General features: G+C 36.6%; 1 protein-coding gene across 1 annotated transcript in view; it reads right to left on the bottom strand.

The window, feature by feature from the left end:
* Positions 1-23,685, bottom strand: part of IL1RAPL2 (interleukin 1 receptor accessory protein like 2) — a 720,608-nt gene that overhangs the window by 22,283 nt on the left and 674,640 nt on the right. The window contains exons 8-9 of the mRNA XM_061178193.1: positions 19,633-19,762; positions 4,679-4,824 (exon numbers count right to left, since the gene is read on the bottom strand). Of these exons, the coding sequence (XP_061034176.1) occupies positions 4,679-4,824; positions 19,633-19,762 (276 nt within the window). The remainder of the gene's footprint in view (positions 1-4,678; positions 4,825-19,632; positions 19,763-23,685) is intronic.

The following is a 23,685-nucleotide window of genomic DNA, read 5'->3' as shown; positions in this document are numbered from 1 at the left end:
GTAGCAGGTTAGTAAATGAAGGTAGAAGATGCATAGGTAAGAGACATCTTGCTTTGAGAATGCCTGACCCTGTTAATTGCATATATTAGACATGAGTTTTCATTTTACGAAAGGCCTTTTCACTTTGTGAAAGGATTCATGAAATGTTTCTTCTCTATAATGATCACTTATGGCATTTTTGATATTTAACTTATAGATCATCAGGGAGTTATTGTTCCATAAAACGAGTCATACTCATATTCCAGGTGGAAATCCTGTGGCTACTGATGCCAGGCTATGTTGTGACAAAGCCTGAAAGGTTCAACTCCAAAGGAAATAACTGAAATTTTGCAATACAAGCCAGAGTTCAGTCTGATTTAATATGTTGGATCAGGACCATAGGGCTTCTTGTTCTTTTCTGGACCTCTACCATATTGTCGAGAGCTCCTAAAGAAAATGGAGTAAGGGAAGATGAACTGCATCCTTTTGCAAAGCACAGTGAAAACATTTAAATGCTACCTAAAACAGAGAGTACAAACTGGTATACAATGGGCCAGAAAAAAGGTTTTTGTTGGTCTATATGTTTCCCAAAAAGTAGATACTAATATTTTAAAATAAAAATATTGCATATCCGGGCTTTCAACTTCACTTGAAAACCCTGAAGCTCTCATAACCTTAGGTTCACATTTTAGCAAGCATGGCAATAATCTAGAAAAGAATAGTGACTGCCCTTTAAAGCAAGGCATGTTTCCTCTAGCCTGTGTTTAATATCCAGACATCTTTTTCTTTTAATTTCAATATCTACCTGGCTATTGAGGTCTTTGAGTTTTTATCCCCCAATCTGGAAATTGAATGTTTTGAAAAGAGAAATGCATTCAGATAACCCAGAATAGACACTAGTCAAGACCAGATCTCAGGGAAATCCTCTCTTTACCAATCCCTGTTACCCATCCTCTATCCTATTGCACCTGTCCTCTAGGAGGACCATTTTCACCCAACAAATGTTTTTGAGCACTTACTATATTATATGTGCTAAGGATACAGCAGTAAATAAGGCAGGAAAAAGTCCCTGTTCTTATGAAGTTTACATCCTAGTGTGTGTGTGTGGGGGGGGGAGACAAGAAGAAAACAAGTATGTAATATGATATCAGATAGTAGTAAATACAATATACAGAAATAGAGCCAAGTGAGAGGGAAAAGAAGGTGATGGGTAGTCTATCGATGGATGAATGGATCCAGAAAATATGGCATATATACACAATGGAATATTATTCAACCTTAAAAGAGGAGATTCTGTCATTTGCTACAACATGGATGAACCTGTAGGGCATTATGCTAAGTGAAATAAGCCAGAGAGAGAAAGATAAATATTATAGTGCATGGTATCACTTATATGTGGAATCTTAAAAAAAAAGCTGAAGTCACAGAAACAGAGAGGAGAAAAGTGGTTGTCAGGGGATGGACGGTGGGAGAGGAAATAGGGAGAGGTTAGTAAAAGGGTACAAACTTTCAGGCAGATGAATCTGGTCTGAGGATCTAATGTATAACATGGTGACAGTAGTGGATAACACTGTACTGTATAACTGAAATTTGTTGGGAAGGTACAACTTAAATGTTCTTACACACACAGAAATAAAATGTAGGTGTGTGAGGTGATTGATGTGTTAATTAACTCAATGGGGAGAGTCATTTCACAATGGACACATATATCAAATCATCACATTGTACACTTAATATATCTATATATCTTACAATTTTATTTGTCAGTTTTACCTCAATAAAGCTAAAAAATTTTTTAAAAGAAAGTGATTGGGTAGTACTATTTTATAAAAAGTGGCCAGGGAAAGGCCTATTGAGTAGGTAATATTTAAGCAGAGACCTGTATGAAAAGAGGGAATGAGTCATGGGAACAGCTGGGGGAAACAGCAGTGTTCCAGGCAGAGGAAATAGCAAGGGCAAAGATCATGAGCCAGGACTGTGCTCGGTGAGCATGAGAAATAGAAAGGAGGCTAGTGTGTGCAAGGTTTGAGGCAGACTGTGGTAGAAAATGAGATCAGAAATGTCTTGAAGGCCATGGAAAAGATTTGGGGTTTCATTCTAAGTGTAACAGCGAGGGTTCTGTAATTGGATGGTTCTAATTAGGGAAATAATATGATCTGACCTAGATATTAAAAGGATCACTCCAGATGCTGTGATGAGAATAGACTGTGAGGGGACAAGGGGGAAGCAGGGAGACCGTTCACGGGGCTATTGCAGTGAGCCAGGCAATTGTTGCTGGTGGCTTAGACTCAGGTGATAACAGTGAAGATGGGGAACGTGCTCAGAGTACATATGTTTTAAAAGTAGAGCCATGGAATTTGCTGGTAGACTAGATATAGTGTATGAGCAGAGAAAAGAAGAAGTCAATGATGACTCCAAGGATTTTGGGCCTGAGCAACTGGAAGGATGGTGATGGAGATGAAGAAGGCAACTGGAGGATCAAGTTTATAGGGAGGAGAAATCAGGAATCCTGTGTGGGACAAGTGAAGCTTGATATGCCTGCTAGATATGTCTACTATGGAGTTTTTGAATAGTTGCTGAATAGGCAGTTAGGAATACAACTCTGGAGTTTAGGCGAGAAGTCCAAGCTAGAGATATAAATTTGGGAGATGTCAGCATATAAATCGTAAGCAAAACCGAGGTGGAGATGGAATTGAAATCATCTAGGGAGTGAGTGAGAAAAGGGGACCTGAACCCTGGGGAACTCTAATATTTAACGATTAGGAAGATGAGTATTAATATTCGCAGTTATTCATGATTTAGACACATTTCTTTGCAGAAGCCATGGGAGGCAGCAGTTTTGCAGTGTACCTTGGTTTCTAGTGTCAGATTATTAGAAATTTGAAGGGCTGCTAGTGGTTGTTTACTTATTAAAGGGAAATGGATTTATTTTAAAACTCAAGGCTATTTCTGTCTCTACTGACTGACTATATGGTAAGACCCCCATTATTTTTCCTCAGAGCGGGCTTTTAATTGAAACACTATATACATTTTGTGCAATTTTTTGTTTCATGTTTGAGCTTTGTCTTTCTTTGCACCCTCACTTCCCTGAAGACTATAAGCCCCACACAGACTTGGGGATGTCTATTCCCTAGTACCTAACACGATGCTTGCTATACATGATCCTCAGTAATAAAAGAGAACATTATTCATTTATTAACCAGAATGAGTTCTAAGTGCCTATTAGTGGCCGGACACTGCCCAAGTTGCTGAGGATACAGAGGTGCAGCCGAGTCCAGCTTGGAGGATCTCTAAGCCTAAAACAAGACCGAGATGGACAGCAACAAAGCGATCCTTGCAACAAGGTACCTGGACATAATCAATGTCTGCCCTTCAAGTAGGTGGAGAAGTGGTTGCTTAGTGGATACAAGTTATCCAAATTCCATTTAATAACAAATCTTGTTTGAGCATGGTATATTTCACACCATATCATTATTATTTGAACCTCAAAGTGACTCTACAAGGTAGGTATTTTTACCCCTATTTTATAGATGAGGAAACTAAAGTTTAGGATGTCTAATCAGACAAGTTAGTCCTACTGAAGTAGGTAGCCAAGGCAGTGGCTGAACCGGGATCTCCTGAAGCAGGGTCTCCTAGTTTCACTTTCTATATTAGACTCCTCTATACTTAAATACTCCATTATTTTAAGATGAAATCAAGTCCAACAGAGTAAGAAATGACGCTAGAGAGATAAAAGCAGTATTCTCAGAATAATGACATTTCCCTGCTTCTCCTAGAGCTGCTGGTCAAGGTTACGTATTAGGGCTGGTTGGAAAACAGAAATTCCATCTTGGCTACAAGGTGCAACTAGTGACCTTGCTGATTGAATCTGTTCTAGCTCTATAGCCTAGACAAAAAGAACACTGATGGAGAACATTTGTTCTGTTACATTTACAAAACCTTTGCCAGATGCACACATACAGAAAGTATTTAGCCTTTTGCAGTAATCAGGAGTTGTTTCAGGGTAAGAGCCAATCTCAGAAGTTGCTCCAGCAGCTGGGATTGTTGTTCCTATGTCTGCTTTTATCTCTTTTATTTGTAAATTTATAGTTTCTTTTCTTTCCTCATTGTATACAATTTCCACCCCATATGGAATCAGCTCTAGAGAGGGATCTACATAAATGCCAAAGTATTTAAAAATATATGCACCTGCTGAAGGCCTTCAACACCAGGTCATATCATGAAATATTGTTCATGATCTTTATTATAATAATTGTAAAAATTATATGATACTATCTATGATAAAATACTATTTTATTTATATTTTAGTCAGGGAATAAAGAAGTGATTTTGTTTCTCATCCAATAGTAAAACCCCTAGTATTTAATTTAAGCAATATAGGATGAAGTGAAATATAGAGAAAATGTTGAATATCAATGCCTATCAAATTTTATGTAACACTTATAACCAAGGTATATTTCATCTCACTGGATTTAACAAATAACAACATTTCATTTCATTTATCCACTTCCTAATGGTATGGAAGATCATAGGAATTTTATGCTAATATCCACAGCAAGAGAGAGATATTTCCTTAAAAAGACAAAATGTTTAATAGACATTTATACTAAATGATAAAATAAGGCCAGGAAACATACCTAACTTCAATAGTTACTTGGTAGGTAAACAAACTATAGTAACGGTTATTAAAAAAAAATACCCTTTTTACGCAGCAGAACACTTGCATGTTTTCGTCCATTTCGGTTTTCCACATGGCAGGTATAATTTGCCAGGTCAGCCTCCACCACTGAATCAAAGATGAGTGCCAACTCAACTTCTTTTTCTCCAAGATGCTCTTTGAGTAGCCTGAAATAAAGGAAAGTATTCTTGGCTGAATTGGTTTGATTTGGGGAGAGCCCAGCCATGCAAGGACTAAAGATGGTTACGTAGCTTACTAAGGTCTCCAGTGGGCTGGAGAGTCCTGACGGGGTGTATGTGCAGAAACTTGAAAAAGAAAACACAAAAAGTGACTCAACGCAAAGGTCAGATGGAAAAGGAAAAAAGTGAGGAATTCACTCAGCAAAAAGAAATATTATCATGCCACTAGGCTTTGATAAATGAAGCTAATATGATTTGTGTGGCAAACAGGAGGAGACGTTGGACTCCATATTCTAAGCTGAGCTTATGGAAACAAATTGGATTTTTGCAACACAGCATGAAGGGAAAAATGTCTGTAGAAATGTAGAGTTTATGTCAGAGGCTAGAGTTTTGACAACAGGGGGTAAGATGGTAAAGAAATGGGCCTTGAAAATGACTGCTTTATGAGAAGTAAACGAAGGGTGTTTAGTGGCCTTTTATCCCCAAATATCGGTGAGAAGCCTGTTCTCTACTTTCTCCTGCCTTCTGTCCAATGCAGGTATATACCCCTAATCCTCCAATGGCCCTGCTTTCTCCCGACATTGCTCGCCATTTGTCTTTCTCCTTCCCTCCACACCCTCCCATGCCCCTAGGAGGAACTGCCCTATGTGACATTTTCTCATAGTGCTGCCTTTTGCATTCTCAAGTGAAGTTGCAAAGGGTCTTGAATGGCCAGTAACAGTTGTTCTTCACAGAGGAGCTGAGTTGCCAGGAACCTTTCCTGAGGAGTGTGCCTCTTGTTTCTCTGGAGAGTTATATTCTTGCCAATGGCCAGCTGCCTCCTGGGTGAGGTGAAAGTAGGTACACTGCCTACTTTTACTTTCTATCTCCTGGTTTTGACCAAAGAAAGAGCAAATTGTGAGTCTAAATAGTGGAAAGCCTGCTGTTAAGTTCTGGGGTGAGGTTGTTAAATACATGAATTTGCAAGATGGAACATTTGGGGCATTTAAAGTAATTCTCATCTCCTTTTTGACACCTGGTTATGAAGGTGGAGAAGAACATTCAGATTTACTGGCATTTAGCATAAAGTTGGAAAAGACAACTGTACTCAGAGAAAACTGGGTTATAAATATGGGCCTCCCACTTACAAGCTCAAGCTGGAGTCTTACGAAGTAATTAACTCAATGGCACCTTAATATAACTCATCTTTAAGTTGGGAAAAATACCTACCATACTTAACTTTGCTGTGGGGGTAAAATGGGTAAAATGATTTCAAGATTAAATGGCATATGCAAATGCAAATGAATGTTATTAAACACCAACATTTCATTATCCAAAGGTGAACTGTTTATAAATTTTGGCTCCTCGAAACATATTTGTATTTATACTTATTGATATTTCAATTTGGTTTGGATTAATCTCTTCTGGCTCCCCTTTAGGAGAAGGAAAAGCTTAAAGTTGGGTTGGTGGGAAGGGAGTTCTTAGAATCTGAGACTCTCCCGTACTGAAATCCTAAACCCAGATTATATCCCAAATAGAGATGCTTTTAAAATTAACCCTATTTCTGTTACCTTCCAATAATATACATATCAGAGAGTTGACAATACTGACATTTGTAACTTGAGTAAGTCTCTTTAGTATAAGAATTTTCTTAACCATATTTTACTGGTAGTCTATTCATTTTTTTCTTCCTGGCTAAACTTGCAGTTTTCCTTTCTCCTCTCCCAACATATACCTAAACAAGGAAAAATGGGAATTTACTGTCCTAATGGTTTATGTTGAATTTTACTCTATTTTCCCCCTGCTATGTGTATATCACACTATACACAATTCTTTTAGTTCTGTGTGACCTGCTATGGGATAACCCCCTTTAGGCCAGAAGCTGCTTAAGCACCGCAAATTAAGTTTGATTTAAAGCTTCACATGTAGGGCAGCCACAGCCTTTGCCAGGCATAAGGCAGAAAGCTGATCCTGTCCCTCCAGACAAAGCCTTTCCCTCTTCATTTCTAATGCAGTTTCCAAAAACAGCTCTTCACAGGCTGCAGAAAGAATCTGGAGAGAGGATTTGAAAAATGATCCTTCATCCATCTATTAATATATATGAGGTGTCTTAATTATCAGCTCTTGAATATCTAGAGGAGACCTGCTTTTTTGGAATTAAAGAGCAAATTGGCGTTTATGTCTATAAATCATTCTGCAGAGCATTCACAATTTCCTAGCAAATATTGATATGTAACAATCTATCAATTATTCTTTGTCATTCCCCTGAGTGCCTAGCTCTGGGATAGATATTTGGTGTAAGAGAAATATAAGCACTATAAGACCAGGTGTCTGCTCCCAGTAAGCATTAAAATTTAAACAAGGAGACAAAATCTACACAGCTGAAAAAATTATAGGCGGAATGAGGTAAAACAGGATGGTACAGTCATTCTTACAATGGAATTTCAAAAAAGGGAGAGATTATTATTTACTAAATTAGCTGGAGAAGGCTTGAGAAGACTCTGCCTAAACAAAAGGAAGAAGGAAGCATTTTCTAGGAGGGAAGATAGGAACAGGTTTTTGCAGAATGTTTGAAAGAGAGACACTGAAGGGACTGGTTTTGAAATGGAGGATACAAATAAGGGGGTCTTGGGATATACTTCAAATAACTTCAGAAGTATCTCATTCCAAGGATTAATATTGAAGGCAAGTTATAGGCAACAGTGAACACTGGCAAAATAAAAAATACTAAATTCAGGTGACAGAAATCACTAGTTTCAAAAGTTTTATTGTTAAGACCTATTACTAAAAAGTAATACTAGAAAATGTTTGGAAGTTGTCACTCTCATCCTTACAAGAGAAAAAGCAAACAAAATGAAAGTCAACAACTTTTCATAGATCCATCAGAGAATTGAGGTCACAGGGCAAACTCCTGCCGCCCAAATTTGAGATAGCTAGACAAATACTGAGAATCACAGTGTACTGGGAGCAGAAACCCAGGAGCAGGAATCAGTATGAATAAAAACACTTAAAATGTAATTGATGAGTCACTGTAGGCCCAATATGGACTAGATTGAGAGTTAAAAAAAAAACTCCATGGGATCTAATCTTAGGGGTGCCCAGTACTTTCATGAGTTTTGCTTCCAAGAGCCTGACCAGAGTTTCAGGGTGAAGATCAGAGAATCCTTTATGCTTTTGGCAGGGGAAGGGGAAAAGCAACTATCTTGAAATGAGCCCAGAGCACTCTTTCTTCTCAACAAAGGCACGCCCTCAAGTGAAACTCTTTAGCAGAACCTAAATTACTTGGGTTTTACCGAAACTGGAGGGAAGAGAAATATCCAACTCCAGCCTCCTCAAGCCTTCCTGTCTCATCTAAGAAAAGGAGGAAAGCTGAGGAATACTTGTAAAGGTCACAGCCTGAAGGTACAGGTTCATTGAAAGACTAAGACTTTACCATAGGATTATAGGATACTTACCACCACAACAATCAAGCTCCTGTATGATTACAAAGGTTTTCAGCTGAAAAAACTGCAAAGCTCAGACCCTATTTAAGAAGCAGTCTCTAGGAAAACTGAAAGAAACAGTGGAGACATAAACAAGTACATTATAGGAAATTTTAGCCTCTTACACCTACGACTACAGAAAACAGTAAACACGGCCTAACTCCTAGCCACATAAACATAAAATCTCACAATGAAGACCTATTTACTTCAGTTCCTTTTATCTGATACATCACATCTGGCTTTCAATCAAAAAATGATAAGGCATGTTAAAAAGAAAAAAAGTCTGAAAAGACAATGCAAGCATCAGAACCATATTCAGGTATGGCAGAGAATTATCAGAATGGGAATATAAAATAACCATTATTAATATGTTAAAGGCTCAAATGGAAAAAGTGAACAACATAAATCAATAGCTTGGTAGTATAACCAGAGAGATGGAAATTCTAAGAAAGGCTCAAAAGGAAATGCTAGAAATTAAAACACTGTAATAGAAATAAAGAGTGGCTTTCATGGGCCATTAACAGACTGGACGTGGCCAAAGAATCAGTGATCCTGAAGACAATCAACAGAAATCTCCTAAATTGAAACACAAAGAGAAAAGAGCATGGCAAAAAAGGAACAAAACATTGAACACCTGAGATATAACTACAAAAGGCATAACATACATGTACTCTAAATACCAAAAGAAGAAAGAGAAAGGAACAATATAAATATTTGAAGTAATAATAACTGAGAATTTTCCAAAGATACCAGACCACAGATGCAGAAGTTCAGAGAATACCAAGCAGAGTGAATATTGGAAAATCTACACCTTGATGCATCATATTCTAACTGTATAAAGTGAAAAAATGAGAGAAAATCTTGAAAGAATTCAGAGGAAAAAACTTACCTATAGAGGAATAAGAATAAGAAATACATCAGACTTCTCTTTAGAAACTATGTAAGCAAGAAGAGAGTGGAGTGAAATATTGAAAGTGTTGAAAGAAAATTACTACCAACCTAGAATACTGTATCCATTTATCCTTCAAATGTGAAGGAAAAATAAAGACTTTTTCAGACAAATAAAAACTGAGGGAATTTGTTGTCAGTAGACCTGTCTTGCAAGAAATGTTAAAAGAACCTCTTAAGAGAAAATGAAAATGATATAGGTCAGAAATTTGGATCTACATAATGAAAGGAAGAGTGTTAGAGAAGGAATAAATAAAGATGAAATATTTTATTTTTCCTATTCATAATTGATCTAACAGGTAACAGTTTGTTTAAAATAATAATAGCAATAAAAGCAGTTATAAGAAGTTCTGAGGATCTAATATACAGCATGGTGACTATAGTTAGTAACGTGTATTGTATACGTGAACGTTGCTGAGATTAGATCTTAAGCATTCTCACCACATTAAAAAAAGAGTTAATTATGTTAGCTATGTGAGCTTAACTAATATAATGGTATATGTCAATTATACCTCAATAAAATAAAATAAGAGTGAAAATGTAACCTGCAGAATGGGAGAAAATATTTGCAAACCATATATCTGATAATGGGTTAATATCCAAAATATATAAGGAACTTTTACAACTGAATATAAAAACAAAATCAAACAAATAACTTGATGAAAAATAAAATGGGCTAAGGACCTGAACAGACATTTCTCCAAAGAAGGCATACAAATGGCCAACAGGTATATGAAAAGGTACTCAACTTCACTATCATCAGGGATATGCAAATCAAAATCACAATATGATATCATCTCAAATCTGTTAGAATGTCTGTTACCAGGAAGACAAAAGATAAGAATTGTTGGCAAGAATGTGGAGTAAAGGGAACACTGTATACTAATCGTGGGAATGTAATTTGGTGCAGCCATTGTGGAAAAGAGTACAGAGATTCCTCCAAAAACTAAAAATGGAACTACCATATGATCCAGCAATCCCACTTCTGGGTATATATCAAAGGAAATGAAATCAAGATCTCAAAAAGATATTTGTACTCTCATGCTCAATTTAGCATTATTCATAATAGGCAAGATGTGGAAACAACTTGTGTCCATCAGTAGATGAATGGAAAAAGAATATGTGGTTTATGTGTACAATGAAATATTATTCAGTCTCAAAAAAAAAGAAAAGAAAAGAAAATCTTGCAATTTATGACAACATAGGGGAACCTGGAGAATACTATGCTAAGTCAAATAAGTCAGACAGAGAATGAAAAATACTGTATAATATTACTTATATATGACCTCTAGACAAGCCAAACTAATAGTGACAGAATGGTGGTTACCAGGAGCTGGAGGGTGGAAGAAATAGGGAGACGCTGGTTGGTAGATGAACTGGGGAATTGCTGGTCAAAGAGTACAAACTTTCAGTTGTAAGATGAATAAGTTCTGGAAACCTAATGTACAGCATGGTGACTATAGTTAACAATACTGTACTGTATCCTTGAAATTTGAGAGGAGAGTAAATCTCAAGTGTTTTCACCATACACACACAAAAATGATAACTGTGTGGTGATGGATATGTTAATTAGTTGATTGTGGTAATCATTTCACAATGTATATATATACCAAAACATCACATTGTATACCTTAAATATATACAATTTTTTAAAAAAAATAATTACCTCCTAATTGTTCTGTAAATCTGTTTTTTTTTTAAATTTTATTTATTTATTTATGGCTGTGTTGGGTCTTCGTTTCTGTGCGAGGGCTTTCTCTAGTTGCGGCAAGTGGGGGCCACTCTTCATCGCGGTGCGCAGGCCTCTCACTATTGCGGCCTCTCTTGTTGCGGAGCACAGGCTCCAGACGCGCAGGCTCAGCAATTGTGGCTCACGGGCCTAGTCGCTCCGTGGCATGTGGGATCTTCCCAGACCAGGGCTCGAACCCCCTGCATTGGCAGGCAGATTCTCAACCACTGCGCCACCAGGGAAGCCCTATATACAATTTTTATTTGTCAATCATACTTCAATAAAGATGGAATTTTTTAAAAATCAAAAATGAAATAGAGGAAAGAGATTGGATTCCCCCCAAAATAAAAAATAAATAAATAAAATAAAATAAAATAAAAGCTTGTAATTCTTGGAACATATGGTAGTTCTATTTTTAGTTTTTTGAGGAACTTCCATACTGTTTTCCACAGTGGCTCACCAATTTACAATCCCACCAACAGTGTACTAGGGTTCCCTTTTCTCCACATCCTCTCCAATATTTGTTATTTGTGTTCTTTTTGATGAGAACCATTCTGACAGGTGTGAGGTGATCTCTCATTGTGGTTTTGATTTGCATTTCCCTGATGATTAGCGATGTTTAGCATCTTTTCATGTGCCTGTTGGCCTTCTGCATTTCCTCTTTAGAAAAATGTCTATTCAGGTCTTCTGCTCATTTTTAATTGGGTTCTTTGTTTCTTTGATGTTGAGTTGTATGTGCTGTTACAGTTTCCATTAACTGTAAATAGTCCCTTAAACCAAATTGAATCCTCCTTTGATGACTATGTATCTTGCAAGTCTCTGGGTCTTCATTCTGAGTATGAGTAATCATTATCCAGGAATAATGATTGAGAACATCAATAATAGGAGATAGTTTTTAAAAACCCTCTTAAGGAAACAAAATCTTTATTTTAGTGTCATTTGCTTTTTAAAAAAATTCCTGTTAAAGCCTTATTAGTCAAAGACCAGGATCAAGCCCATAGGCTGGCACAATCAGATTTGTTTGCTGAATACACTGTGGAAGGAAGGCTCCAGAGGAACTGTGGATTGTTTCTTGATTGAAGAGAAGAAGAAAGCATCTTTTGTAACATTTGGGTTCCCACTAAAGATTCTGAGGATGGTCTAAAGAAGCAGAAATAAGTTCTGGATTGATTGCAACTTCTGAGGCAGTTGGTGGTATGGGGGGAGGATTGAGTAGGAATTGTGTACTGTCATGAGGTGGAGGTGGTTTACTAATTGGGTATTCCCAGTAATATGAAAATAGCAAAGCAGGTCTGGGCATCACTGGTAAGAAAGCAGTAGTCACTCCAAAGAGGTGGGGGTCATTATGGCATTATACAACTGCTGCATGACCTTGGAAGAAACAGTATTTTCTGTTAACTTTGCGGCTGGTTTTATCTGTCTGTCCTCCCAGCCTGATTAATAGCTGGGCTGCTTATTCTCAGTCCCAACTGATTTTTTACTCTTTCAGTCCCGGGCAGGTTTTGAATCTTTATATCCTAAATGTGGACTACAACAGATCATTCTGAGAATTGATGATTCTTGCTAGCTGTGTTCTGATAAAGTCAATGTAGCTCCACTGGAACTGTGAATCAACTGCCCAAGGACAGCTCTTCCTCAGTCACTAAACCTCAGATTTTTTTATTTGTAAAATAAACTGATATGATTTATCTCAGATGGTTATCATAAAAATCCAATGTAATTTAGGATGTCAAAATGTTTCTGCAATGTACTGTGTAGCATAGAAACATGGAGGAATTATTATTATTATTATTTACTAACTATAGTTTCTTGTCTCGAGCAGCTTACAATAGAAAACACCATATTTGAGACTAGGCATCTATAATCTGCTCAGTAAATGAAGAGAGATAACAAATATGTCTTAGGTAGCCTTTAAATATTTTATGTATACGTCAAGGCTAAGACCCACTGTGGAAGTGGAACTGTGGATAGTAGAGTCACCACTCCTCCAAAACTCATCCTTCAGATAAATGGTCATTAAAGCTGCCCTTAGGTAAAACTATGCTGCTTATGAAGTTTACTTTTCCATTGAAGCCTCCTTATGACTTACAAAATCTACACTTACATATACATATGATGAGTTTTGAAAATTATTTAAGTCAAGGCAAAGTGACCAATCAATATTCCTCCTTCCAGTGGGATGACCTGAGAGTGGGAGAAAAGAAGAGATGATGTGTGTGTTGGGGGATTGTTTTGTTATGTTTTTAGCTCAATTTTGGGGCAGCCAGAGCAGGCTGGGTGTTTCAAGGCACTGAAAAAGCATGGTGGGAAGTTGCCAAAACAGAGCTCATCATTTTGCCTTGGGCTGCCTGGGGAAAAATTAATATTCCCAGCTCCATATTATTTGTTTAAATTGGTGAGATATTAATAGGTTATTTCGGATCTTTAACATAGACTCACCCTATTTTAAGAATAAAATCTTTTCATACCTGTATCACATTCCCTTCTTTGTTAAGAGCATTTCACTCACTCAAGAAAGGTATGTTAAGGTAAAGGGATGGAAACAGAAGGCTGGAAAGTGGTAGAAGCAGGAGTGAAAAAAACAAAACTTACAAGCGAACAAAGCCCATATTCAACTTGTAGCCTTTTAGGAATTGAAAGTAAATTAAATTATTTGCATTTTAAGAAGCTTGTCTGAAAAGCCTTAAGATAAATTGAATATGTTTTTCCTGTCAAGAATTATACAAGATTTGGTAAACTTGCTTTATGGTATTGCCTGGGGGAAAAACATTAGCTATTGATAGGGAGATTTGTAAAGTGAGATTTATAATCAAAAATTACTCTCCATTGGGGCAAAGCAATTGCACTGAAATTCATGCAGTCTCCATCGACTATCAGATGCAATTCACAACCCTGCAGGGAAGCTTAAGGACTATTATTTCTTGTTTAATAGGATTAGTTCAGTTTCTCTGGCATTTTTTATTAACACTGTGGAATATGTACCTCACTGTAATTTAAAAAAAAAATTCTCAAGCCTCTGTTAAGATTAATTAAAAGGAAGGTCTGTAAAGGTGTGGAACTGGGTTGGTCTTGCTAGATGCTCATACCCAAAGACTACTGTTCATGAACTCTCTTATCCCACTTTGCAAGCCGTTCCCATTAATTTAAACAGAGGGACAGAAATTAGGAAGTCCTCTCCTAATGATCGTTTCCACTGGGTCTCCTCCAAATAATAATTTGACTTCTCTGAATAGACATGGTAGAGCTTGTAGAGAGCAACTTGTTGCAAGGACTTTAAAATGGTAGATAAAAATAACCAGATTTGCACAACTGTAGCTTATGCTACTGCACATGCAAAATTCCCTTAACATCCCCACAGATGACATCTTTTGGAGTCGGTGGAAATGTTGTGATGCAGTTGTATGGGATAGGCTGGCAGTTGTGATTGGATGCTACATTTGGGTTCAAATTTCCTTAGGGCTCAGTCTCTTAGAAACATCATGGACTTTGGTAGGGTTATGCCAATTTCTGCCTAAAGGGAGATAAAGGAGAATCTGTATGCCCAGAGTGGAGTTTGAGTACTTTGGCAGCAGGTTGCAAGTAAGGAGATACAAGGAACCATGGTGGTCAAAGTAACCCAGAGAACAAACAAATAAGAACTCCAAAACCCTGGTCAGGATTCGATCAAATCTGCTAGTCAAACTGCAAGAGAACTGCTGAATACAGAGGCTGCACTGACTATAGTCTGAGCGGCATTATTTCATCAAGCCTTTGGTAAATATCCAAGCCTTTCCCTTAGGCAGATTTTTTTCTTCAAAGTCTTCTATTCCTCTGGGGCAATACTAAGAGATAAAAAGTACAACACATACTTCTAGGATCAAGCTGCTGCCCAGGAAATGGAGAACCTAGGCAGCATGGTCAGTTGTCTTGCCAGATCCATTGCTTCTGCAGCAGCTTCTCCATAAGTTAACTTCTTAAGAGCAATTAATTTACATCCCCACTTCTTAGATCTACTGGGCAGTGCACTTCTGACATATGTGCACAACACAAGAGCTGTGATTCAATTAAAATATGAAGTAAATACAATACCCTTTGGGAGAGCTATGCATTCAGAAGGAAATTTTGTTTCCAGAAAAGCTTTTGAGAGGAATCCTCTACTTCACATCTTCAGCATTCTGCTGTCAGAACTGTTCCCTTTGGAGAATATATGTGGGCTATGAAAGAATGCAGATCTTTTCTTGATTGAACTAATGGTATGATTAGCAACTTTTTTATAGATGAAACTACCAGATTTGTTCCAATCCACCATACTGTGTAAAAATCTTGTTTCAAGGACATTGCTTTTGGAAGCTAGAAAACAGAATCTAGTAATTAACTCGTGTGTTAGCATAAATGGCCATAGCCTGAATGAATTCCCACACCCACACAAGCTCCCAAATAGATCATAGATCATACAATTAATATTACAAAATGGCCGACTATATGTTTCTCTTGGCCAGGAATTCCTGCCTCTTTGTTTGTACTTCTCTGAAAGTGTCTCCAGTTAGCTAGTAAGGTTTTGTGAAATTTTCAAAACAAATTCTATGTTACTTTCCTCCCCTGCAAAAATATAGGTATGCACCCTTTGTTACTGGAAGGGCTGCAGATGGTAGAGAAAGAGGATCTAACAGAATCCAATAAACAATTATGTTTTGCAAATCCTGAAAGTTTGACTTCCTATAGCGCTTTAATATCTGGGTGACTCATTTGGCACCTAATACAGTGGCTGGGACTGGATTAAACTGTTTCACATATGTGTGCTTTGTCTCCCACCACTCTAATCATTTGCTGCTGGAGCAGCAGCATGGCCTAACTTTTCTTTTGTAAAGTGGTATAACCACTTTGGAGTATAGTTTGGAAGATTCTTAAAAAGTTAGATAATCCTGGAGAAAAAAAAAGACAGTAAGTAAAAACTAAGGCCATTTGAATGAAGTATTGACTTTAGTTAATAATAACGTATCAATTTTGGTTCTTTAATTGTAACAAATGTACCATAGTAACTTAAGATGTTAATAACAAGAAAAACTGGGTACTGGGGTATGTAGGAACTTTCTATACTATCTGCCATGGACTGAATGTTTATCTCTCCTCCCCCAATTCATTTGTTGAAATCCTAACTAACTCCCTAATGGGATGGTATTAGAAGGTGAGGCTCTGGGGAGGTGACTAGGTCATGAGAAAGGTGCTCTAATGAATGGGATTAGTGGCCCTATAAAAGAGACTCCAGAGAACTCTCTGGCCTCTTTTGCCATGTGAGGACATGTGAGGGTACAGTAAGAAAATGGCCATCTATCAACCAGGAAGTGAGCTCACATCAGCCATTGAGTCTGCTGGTGCCTTGATTTTGGACTTCCCAATCTCTAGAACTGTGAGAAATAAATATTTGTTGTTTAACCCACCCAGTCTATGAAATTTATAGCAGCTGAACAGAATAAGACACTATCTTCACAATTTTTCTGTAAATCTAAAATTATTCTAAAAAATAAAGTTTTTTTTTAAAAAAGCTTAAAAAGGAACTAAAACAGTTAAATGTACACTTACTATCTAATTCATCCATTCCATGTCTAGACATTTATCCAGGAATAAAGGAAATATATATGCATGCAAAGATGCATACATGTATGTTCATAGCAGCTTTATCTGTAATAGCCCTCAAACTGGAAACAACCCAAATGTCCATCAACAAGTGAATGGATAACCAAATTGTTTATATCCATATAATGGAATAATACTGAGCAATAAAAAAAAAAGAATTAACTACTGATACATGTAACAAGACAGATGAATCTCAAAATAATTGTGTTTAGTGAAATAATCCAGACAAAAAAAGAGTACATACTGCATGATTCCGTTTATATAAAACTCTATAAAATGCAAACTGATTTATAGTGACAGAAAGATAAGTGTTGTTTTGAAAGAAGGGCAGGAGGGGGGCATTACCAAGGAGCACCAGGAAACTTGTGGGTAATTTATATGTTCATTATCTTCATTATGATGATGGTTTCATAGGCGGATACATATATCAATCAGCCCTTACATATTATACACTCTAAATTGTGTGTTTATTGTATGTCAATTATGTGCCAATAAACCTGTTTATTTTTTTAAAAATCCAATTAGTCATGTATAGGAAAAGGGAAATAATAATCTTAGGCTCATATAACTACTACCTTTGATCATTAAACATAGCTCTGAGCTTTTTGGTAGTGGAAATTTTGCTTCTTTGTACCACTGTACCTACCACTGGCTGTTTGGGGACCAGTTTCTTTCTCTGAAAAATGACGAGTGACCCTTAAAGTCTTTTACAGGCAGATATATTGAGAATAATTCTAAACATGTATCTTCTGAAAGAAGTTAAAATAAATTCATTTGCATTAGTTTCATAAACCTTAACTTGAAATTGGCTAATAAAGTGATATCTATTAGGAAACTTAACGATTAAATGGGAATTAATAGTTAAGAACTATTTGTAAGTAGTATACTGATTATTTTTTTCTGAGTATCTGTTTTATGTCAGGCAATCAAATAGAAGTATTTTTTTAAAAATAGCTTTATTGAGATATCATTTACATACCATACAATTCATCCATTTAAAATGCACAATTCACTGTTTTTTAGTATATTCACAGATATGTGCAACCATCAGCACAGTCAATTTTGTAACATTTTCATCACCTCAAAAAGAAGCCGTAGACTCAAAGGGCATAGAGATTCCTCTTGGGGTGATGAAAAATTTCTGGAACTAGATAGTGGTGGTGGTTGCACAACATTGTGAATGTATTAAATGTTACTGAATTGTACACTTTAAAATAGTGCATTTTAGATTACAATATTGTATCCAGCACACCAAAACCCACTCCATAAAACCCACCCATATACTTTAGGTACTTACCCTTATCGCTCCATTCTCCCAGCTCTAAGCAAACACGAATATACTTTTGTCTCTATAGATTGGCCTATTCTAGGCATTTCATATAAATGAAATCATATAATATGTGGTCTTTTGTCACTGACTTCTTTCACTGAGAATGTTTTCAAGGTTCATCCATGCTGTAGTGTGTATCAGTACCTCATTTATTCCTTTATATGGCTGAACACTATTCCACTGTATGAATACATCACATTTTATTTATCCATGCATCAGTTAATGGTCATTTAGGCTGTTTCCACCTATTGTCTATTATGAATAATGCTACTGTGAACATTTATATACAAGTTTTTGTGTGGATATATGTTTTGATTTCTCTTGGTTATATACCTAGGAAGGGAATTGCTGATAACTCTTTGTTTAACCATTTGAGGAATTGCAGAAAGTGGCTGCACCATTTTACACTCCCACCAGAAGTGTATGAGGGTTCCAATTTCTCTGCATCCTCGTCAGCACTTGTTGTAATCTGACTTTTTGATTATAGCCATCCTAGTGAGTATGAAGTATTGGGTTGGCCAAAAAGTTTGTTGGGGTTTTCCATACCATCTTACAGAAAAACCCGAACGAACTTTTTGGCCAACCCAATATTATCACATGGTTTTGATTTATCTTTCCCTGATGACTAATGGTGTCAGGTACATTTTCATGTACTTTTTTTCCTAGAAATATGCTCATATAGAAAATATTTTGCTCATATAGAGAATATTTTGCATATAGAGAATATTTTGAGTATTTTGCTCATATAGAGAAAGGTGCCTCAAAGTTATGAACCCCTAGAGGGGAGTTATTACATGGACACATGAAGAGAAACTGTCATGGTAGTTATTATAAATTATACCTAATCATAGTAAATAATATAATGTGTACGTTTTTCTTTTACACTGCTATATATTTAATAAGAAAAGTAAAAGAACACATTTTAACATTAGTTGCACTGAAATACTGGTTTGCTTTCCATTTCATGATTCTTAATAGCGGTGGAGGGGGAGGGGTCCCAGTTCCTATTGAAGTGAGAAAAGTACATTATATATCACCATTTCTGAAATCAAAGGGTAACCCCATAGACTGAGGTAGAAAAAATTACCTATCTCTTATTTGTACAATGTGGTCATATACATAGGATTAGAAAACCAATAGAATAGATGTCTATATATCAGGGAGGTATCTGTGTAACAGGAGAGTGAAAAGACGTCTAGGGAGGTACTAACCTGAAAGTCACTTTCAGGATGAGCAGTGGGTACTGGGAAAAAGAAAAACTATTCAACAAGAGTCAACAGTTATTTTGGCGAGTACGGGCTTACTACTGCCACCACAGCTTTATACTTACGACATATGAAAGTTGTCTGTTCCCAGGGAGTAAATGAGCATTTGCCCTGTGGTCTGAAGAGTCACCTACAAAGTTTGGATCTTTTCTGGGACTGGAGAAACAGTGGCCTAAGCTTTGAAACCTTAAAGGAATTTGCTTAGGCAGCTTTGAGGGAATCATTATACCCCATGGTATATTCTTAGAACCTGAGAAAACTTCCTTATATTGGAAGCTTATACATTAGCATTTCTTAAGGCAGTCAGCCTCACTCTCTCCACCAGATCAGCTTTTAGAAAATGGAATGATTTGGAGTTGCAATTAAAATCCCAGGCAGAAGCTCTTCTAGGATGTTCCATTGCTTAACTGCAAACACAGCAAAGAAAAGTAAGCAATTCAAGTTCTGTACCTTATTTCACCTTCTCTAATGTGACCTGCCAGTTCCTCAATAAACTTCTCCCCTTTCATCCAGTAGATCATTGGTCCGGACTCTCCACTGAATCCAAAGAATGCTTTGCAAGGGATGTTCAGAGGCTTACCTGAGAATGGCAGAGAAAAAAATGAGCAAATGGCTCTGGTTATCATTGGGAGACAGAAAAGGACCATTTAACATCCAAAGGAAAACTCAGAAGTGACCCATTTTTCAACTCTTCTTCCAATCACCTTATCACTGCAAATGAGAAAATTTTTAAATAGTTACAAGGGCCTCTGGGAAATTTTAAAATTCAATATATTATCAAAAATGAGAAAGTAAAGAAAGTTACTAAGTTTTTAAAACTGCTTATTTTTACTGCCTCCCTCCTAGGAACTAATACGAAAGAATCATATGGAAGGAACCCTCTTTTATTTTCCTTTTTTGAGAATATTAATAACTGCTTACTTGGACTTGCCTTTGAAGTTAACATTAATCAAAGTATAAGTTAATTTTTGATTTGTGAGAAAACATATAAGACTATCCACTATTACTAAGATTGCATAGGGAAATTTTGTTAATTCTGATTATTGTATATTCTGAGAAAAATTGGATAATTCAAATCAAATAAGAATTTTATAATTATAAGAATATCTATAGAAAGTACATGGAGTGAAAACTCAGTCTAACCATATCTCCGATATTCCTTGTGTCACCTACAGTACTTAAATAATTCTAGGCAATACTGCAGTTTTTTACTATGCATCTTTGTGATTATAGCTAAAAACTTTGTTTTAATTATGAATTTATCATCAAATATATAAGCAATTATTTTTTTGCTGGTGTTGATTTTATTTTCTTCTTACAAAGTAAATCAGTAAGGGAAGAATGGTATAGAGAGTACAATCTTAACATTTCTGACAAAGGAATCCCCTAATTCATAAATCATAATATAACATATCATTTTCTCTATAACATGTAATTTTTGCCCTTGTTGGAGCACTAGATAAAGCAATTTCAAAAATATTTTTTTCCTTGTAGAGTACATGGTGAAGTTGTTCCCATTATAACTCTGAGCTGTGTAAAATTTCTCCTTTCTATTCTTAAATTGATCCAAAACTTCCATGTTCTAAGAACCATTACTTTTTGGGAACCTTTCTATTTAATCACCATAACTAGCAGATGGCTTGCTTTGAGGACCATTTTCACCAAGAAACAATTTTAATTGGAGTTAGGGTCTACATTGAGACAGTGGAAATTAAGAAAACCTCATAGGGGCTTCCCTGGTGGCGCAGTGGTTGAGAATCTGCCTGCCAATGCAGGGGACACGGGTTCGAGCCCTGGTCTGGGAAGATCCCGCATGCCGCGGAGCAGCTGGGCCCGTGAGCCACAACTACTGAGCCTGCGCGTCTGGAGCCTGTGCTCCGCAACAAGAGAGGCCACGATGGTGAGAGGCCCGCGCACCGCGATGAAGAGTGGCCCCCGCTTGCCGCAACTAGAGAAAGCCCTCGCACAGAAACGAAGACCCAACACAGCGAAAAATAAATATAAAAATAAATAAATAAATTAACTTTAAAAAAAAAAAAAAGAAAACCTCATAGACATATGGATGCTGGGTGGTAGGCTGGGCTTAACCACAATAAGTGTTACCAAATATTGGTCTTTTTACAGTGTAAATTTCTCTCTCAGCAAGATGACTTGTCATGGACCTTTGGGATCATTCAATTACTCTCAAAAGCTTTGATATCAGCAGTCTTTCATATATGTCATGCTAATCTGAAACAAGGTTATTCATTGTTTCTTTGAACATGTGTTTTGTGATACAAGCTTGTGTAAAAAATGGAAGACAGCCTGGTACAGCTAAGAGATGTGGGTCATTGTTTTGGATCTATCATTAAAAAGTAGACTCTCTCTCTGGCCCTGGGTAGATTACCTAACCTTTTACAAATTGATTTCTCATATATGTAATACGGATGGTAATAATACTTTGGATGCTCAGATAAGACAATATCTACAAAAGTGCTTGGTGAACATGCAAGTCCCATCCAAATTTAGCATGGTTGTGTTTTCCTTCCAAGGCTTGGTCTTTCAAAAAGTCAAGTTTGAGGCATAATTCTATATGTGTAATGAGATAGCTAACTGTTCATTTTGATCCTGCCAATCTCATGTCCTTCTTTTATTTATGAGCACCTATGGGGTAATATCCTTTTCTTATCAATGCTCTATAAATATTTCCCAGATTCTAGAGTAGGTGTGATTCATCCAAGCAGGCCCCGTGTTCTCTAAACCCGAACACAGGGTCTTTTTATGCCTTACTGCTCTTCATTCCCATGAAATTAAAGGTATTATGGAATGTCAAACTAGATGGCAAAAGATCCAGAGACTGTGATAAACATTATTATAAGGATCCCAGTTGCTAAAACTACCAGTATATACATTTATACAAATAAATTCTGGTTGTCATTCCTTTGGGCTATGTTGAAAGAATATATCAAATAAAATACGTTTTAGTGATTCCTAGCCTGTGGGTACTCAAGCCTGGTTTGATTTTAATGGAAAAAGACGATTATAGCAATGTGCAAAAAGGGGCCTCCTTGAGGTGGTCTATCAAAAATGACAGCATCTGCCCTTTCCTTGGCACTACACAATGGGTACTGACTATTGCAGCGATTTCTCCTGGGAATGTCTTTACTCTCCCATCAGACAGGTTTTGTTAAATAAATGCAAGAGACATATTTCAGCGGTCTAGTTTCTACAAATGCTGAACAAATATCCTGAAGCCTTTGTCAACAGCTAAAACAGGAAGATGGTCCAATCATCATATGCAGTACTCTGAGGAGAGTCCCAAAATAATCAGCTCTTGCGCCAGATAGTGAGAATCAATGTGTGCCAGGTTGTGAGTACCTCTTCTTTCAAAAGGCCTAGGAGGAATCTCAACACTGATTGAGCAAATAACCTGAAACAGTCTCTCCAGGTTTTTCTAAAATCTGGCTTACGTGCATGTGCAAACTCCTATCTACCATTTGTATCTGTTTGCTATTGTATTGTTTTGCCTCCAGATGTTTTCAAAGTCATTCCTATGGTACTGTATATCCTACTAGTAGAGATGACCAACTCATATTTGTATCTAAAAAGGATTGTACAGTAGGTTGAAGACTATCAAAATAAAAATAACTGCGAGTTTCTCAGTGTTTTGTGCTATTTATAAGGTAACAGCTTTAAACATAACTCCCTTTTAGGTTCAGCCTGTATTACTAGCAATTTCTCTATCACTTTATTAAGTCTAGACCAGTCAACAAAACATATGTTCATACAAAAACGTATATATGAATGTTCATACCAGCTTTATTTGTAATACCCCAAAACTGGAAATAGTCCAGATGTTCATCAACAGGTGAAGGAATACTCTGGTACATCCATACAAAAAAATATTCATCAGGTATGGAAAGGATGAAGTACTGATACATACCACAACATATGATTTTTGAGATTTAAAGCAATTATACTAAGTTAAAGAAGTCAGACAAAAGAGTACATGCTTTATGACTCAATTTATATAAAATTCTAGGAAGTTAAAATTAATCTACAGTTTCTTAAAAAGTTGAACATCTGCCATGTGATCCAACCATTCCATATGAAAGCCTGTGTCTATATAAAGACTTGTACACAAATATTCATATCAGCTTTATTTTTCCAATTGAGGTATAATTGACATATTATATTAGTTTTAGGTATACAACACAATGATTTGATATTTGTATATATTGCAAAATGATCACCAAAATAAGTCTAGTTAACATGTCACCACACATAGTCATGAATTTATTTTTTCTTGTGATGAAGGCTTTTACGATCTACTCTCTTAGCAACTTTCAAAATGCAATACAGTATTAACTATAATCACCATGTTGTACATTATATCATCATGACTTATTTATTTTATAATTGGAAGTTTGTACCTATTGACCCCTCATTTTGCCCACCCACCACAAACCCCACCTCTGGCAACCACCGATCTATTTTTATCTATGAGTTTGTTTTTTGTTTACT

The sequence above is a fragment of the Eubalaena glacialis genome, chromosome X, assembly GCF_028564815.1.
Source record: "Eubalaena glacialis isolate mEubGla1 chromosome X, mEubGla1.1.hap2.+ XY, whole genome shotgun sequence".
In the NCBI taxonomy this organism is placed as follows: Eukaryota; Metazoa; Chordata; class Mammalia; order Artiodactyla; family Balaenidae; genus Eubalaena; species Eubalaena glacialis.
Note: the sequence above shows the minus strand (reverse complement) of the source record. Positions and strands in the feature narration are given on the sequence as shown.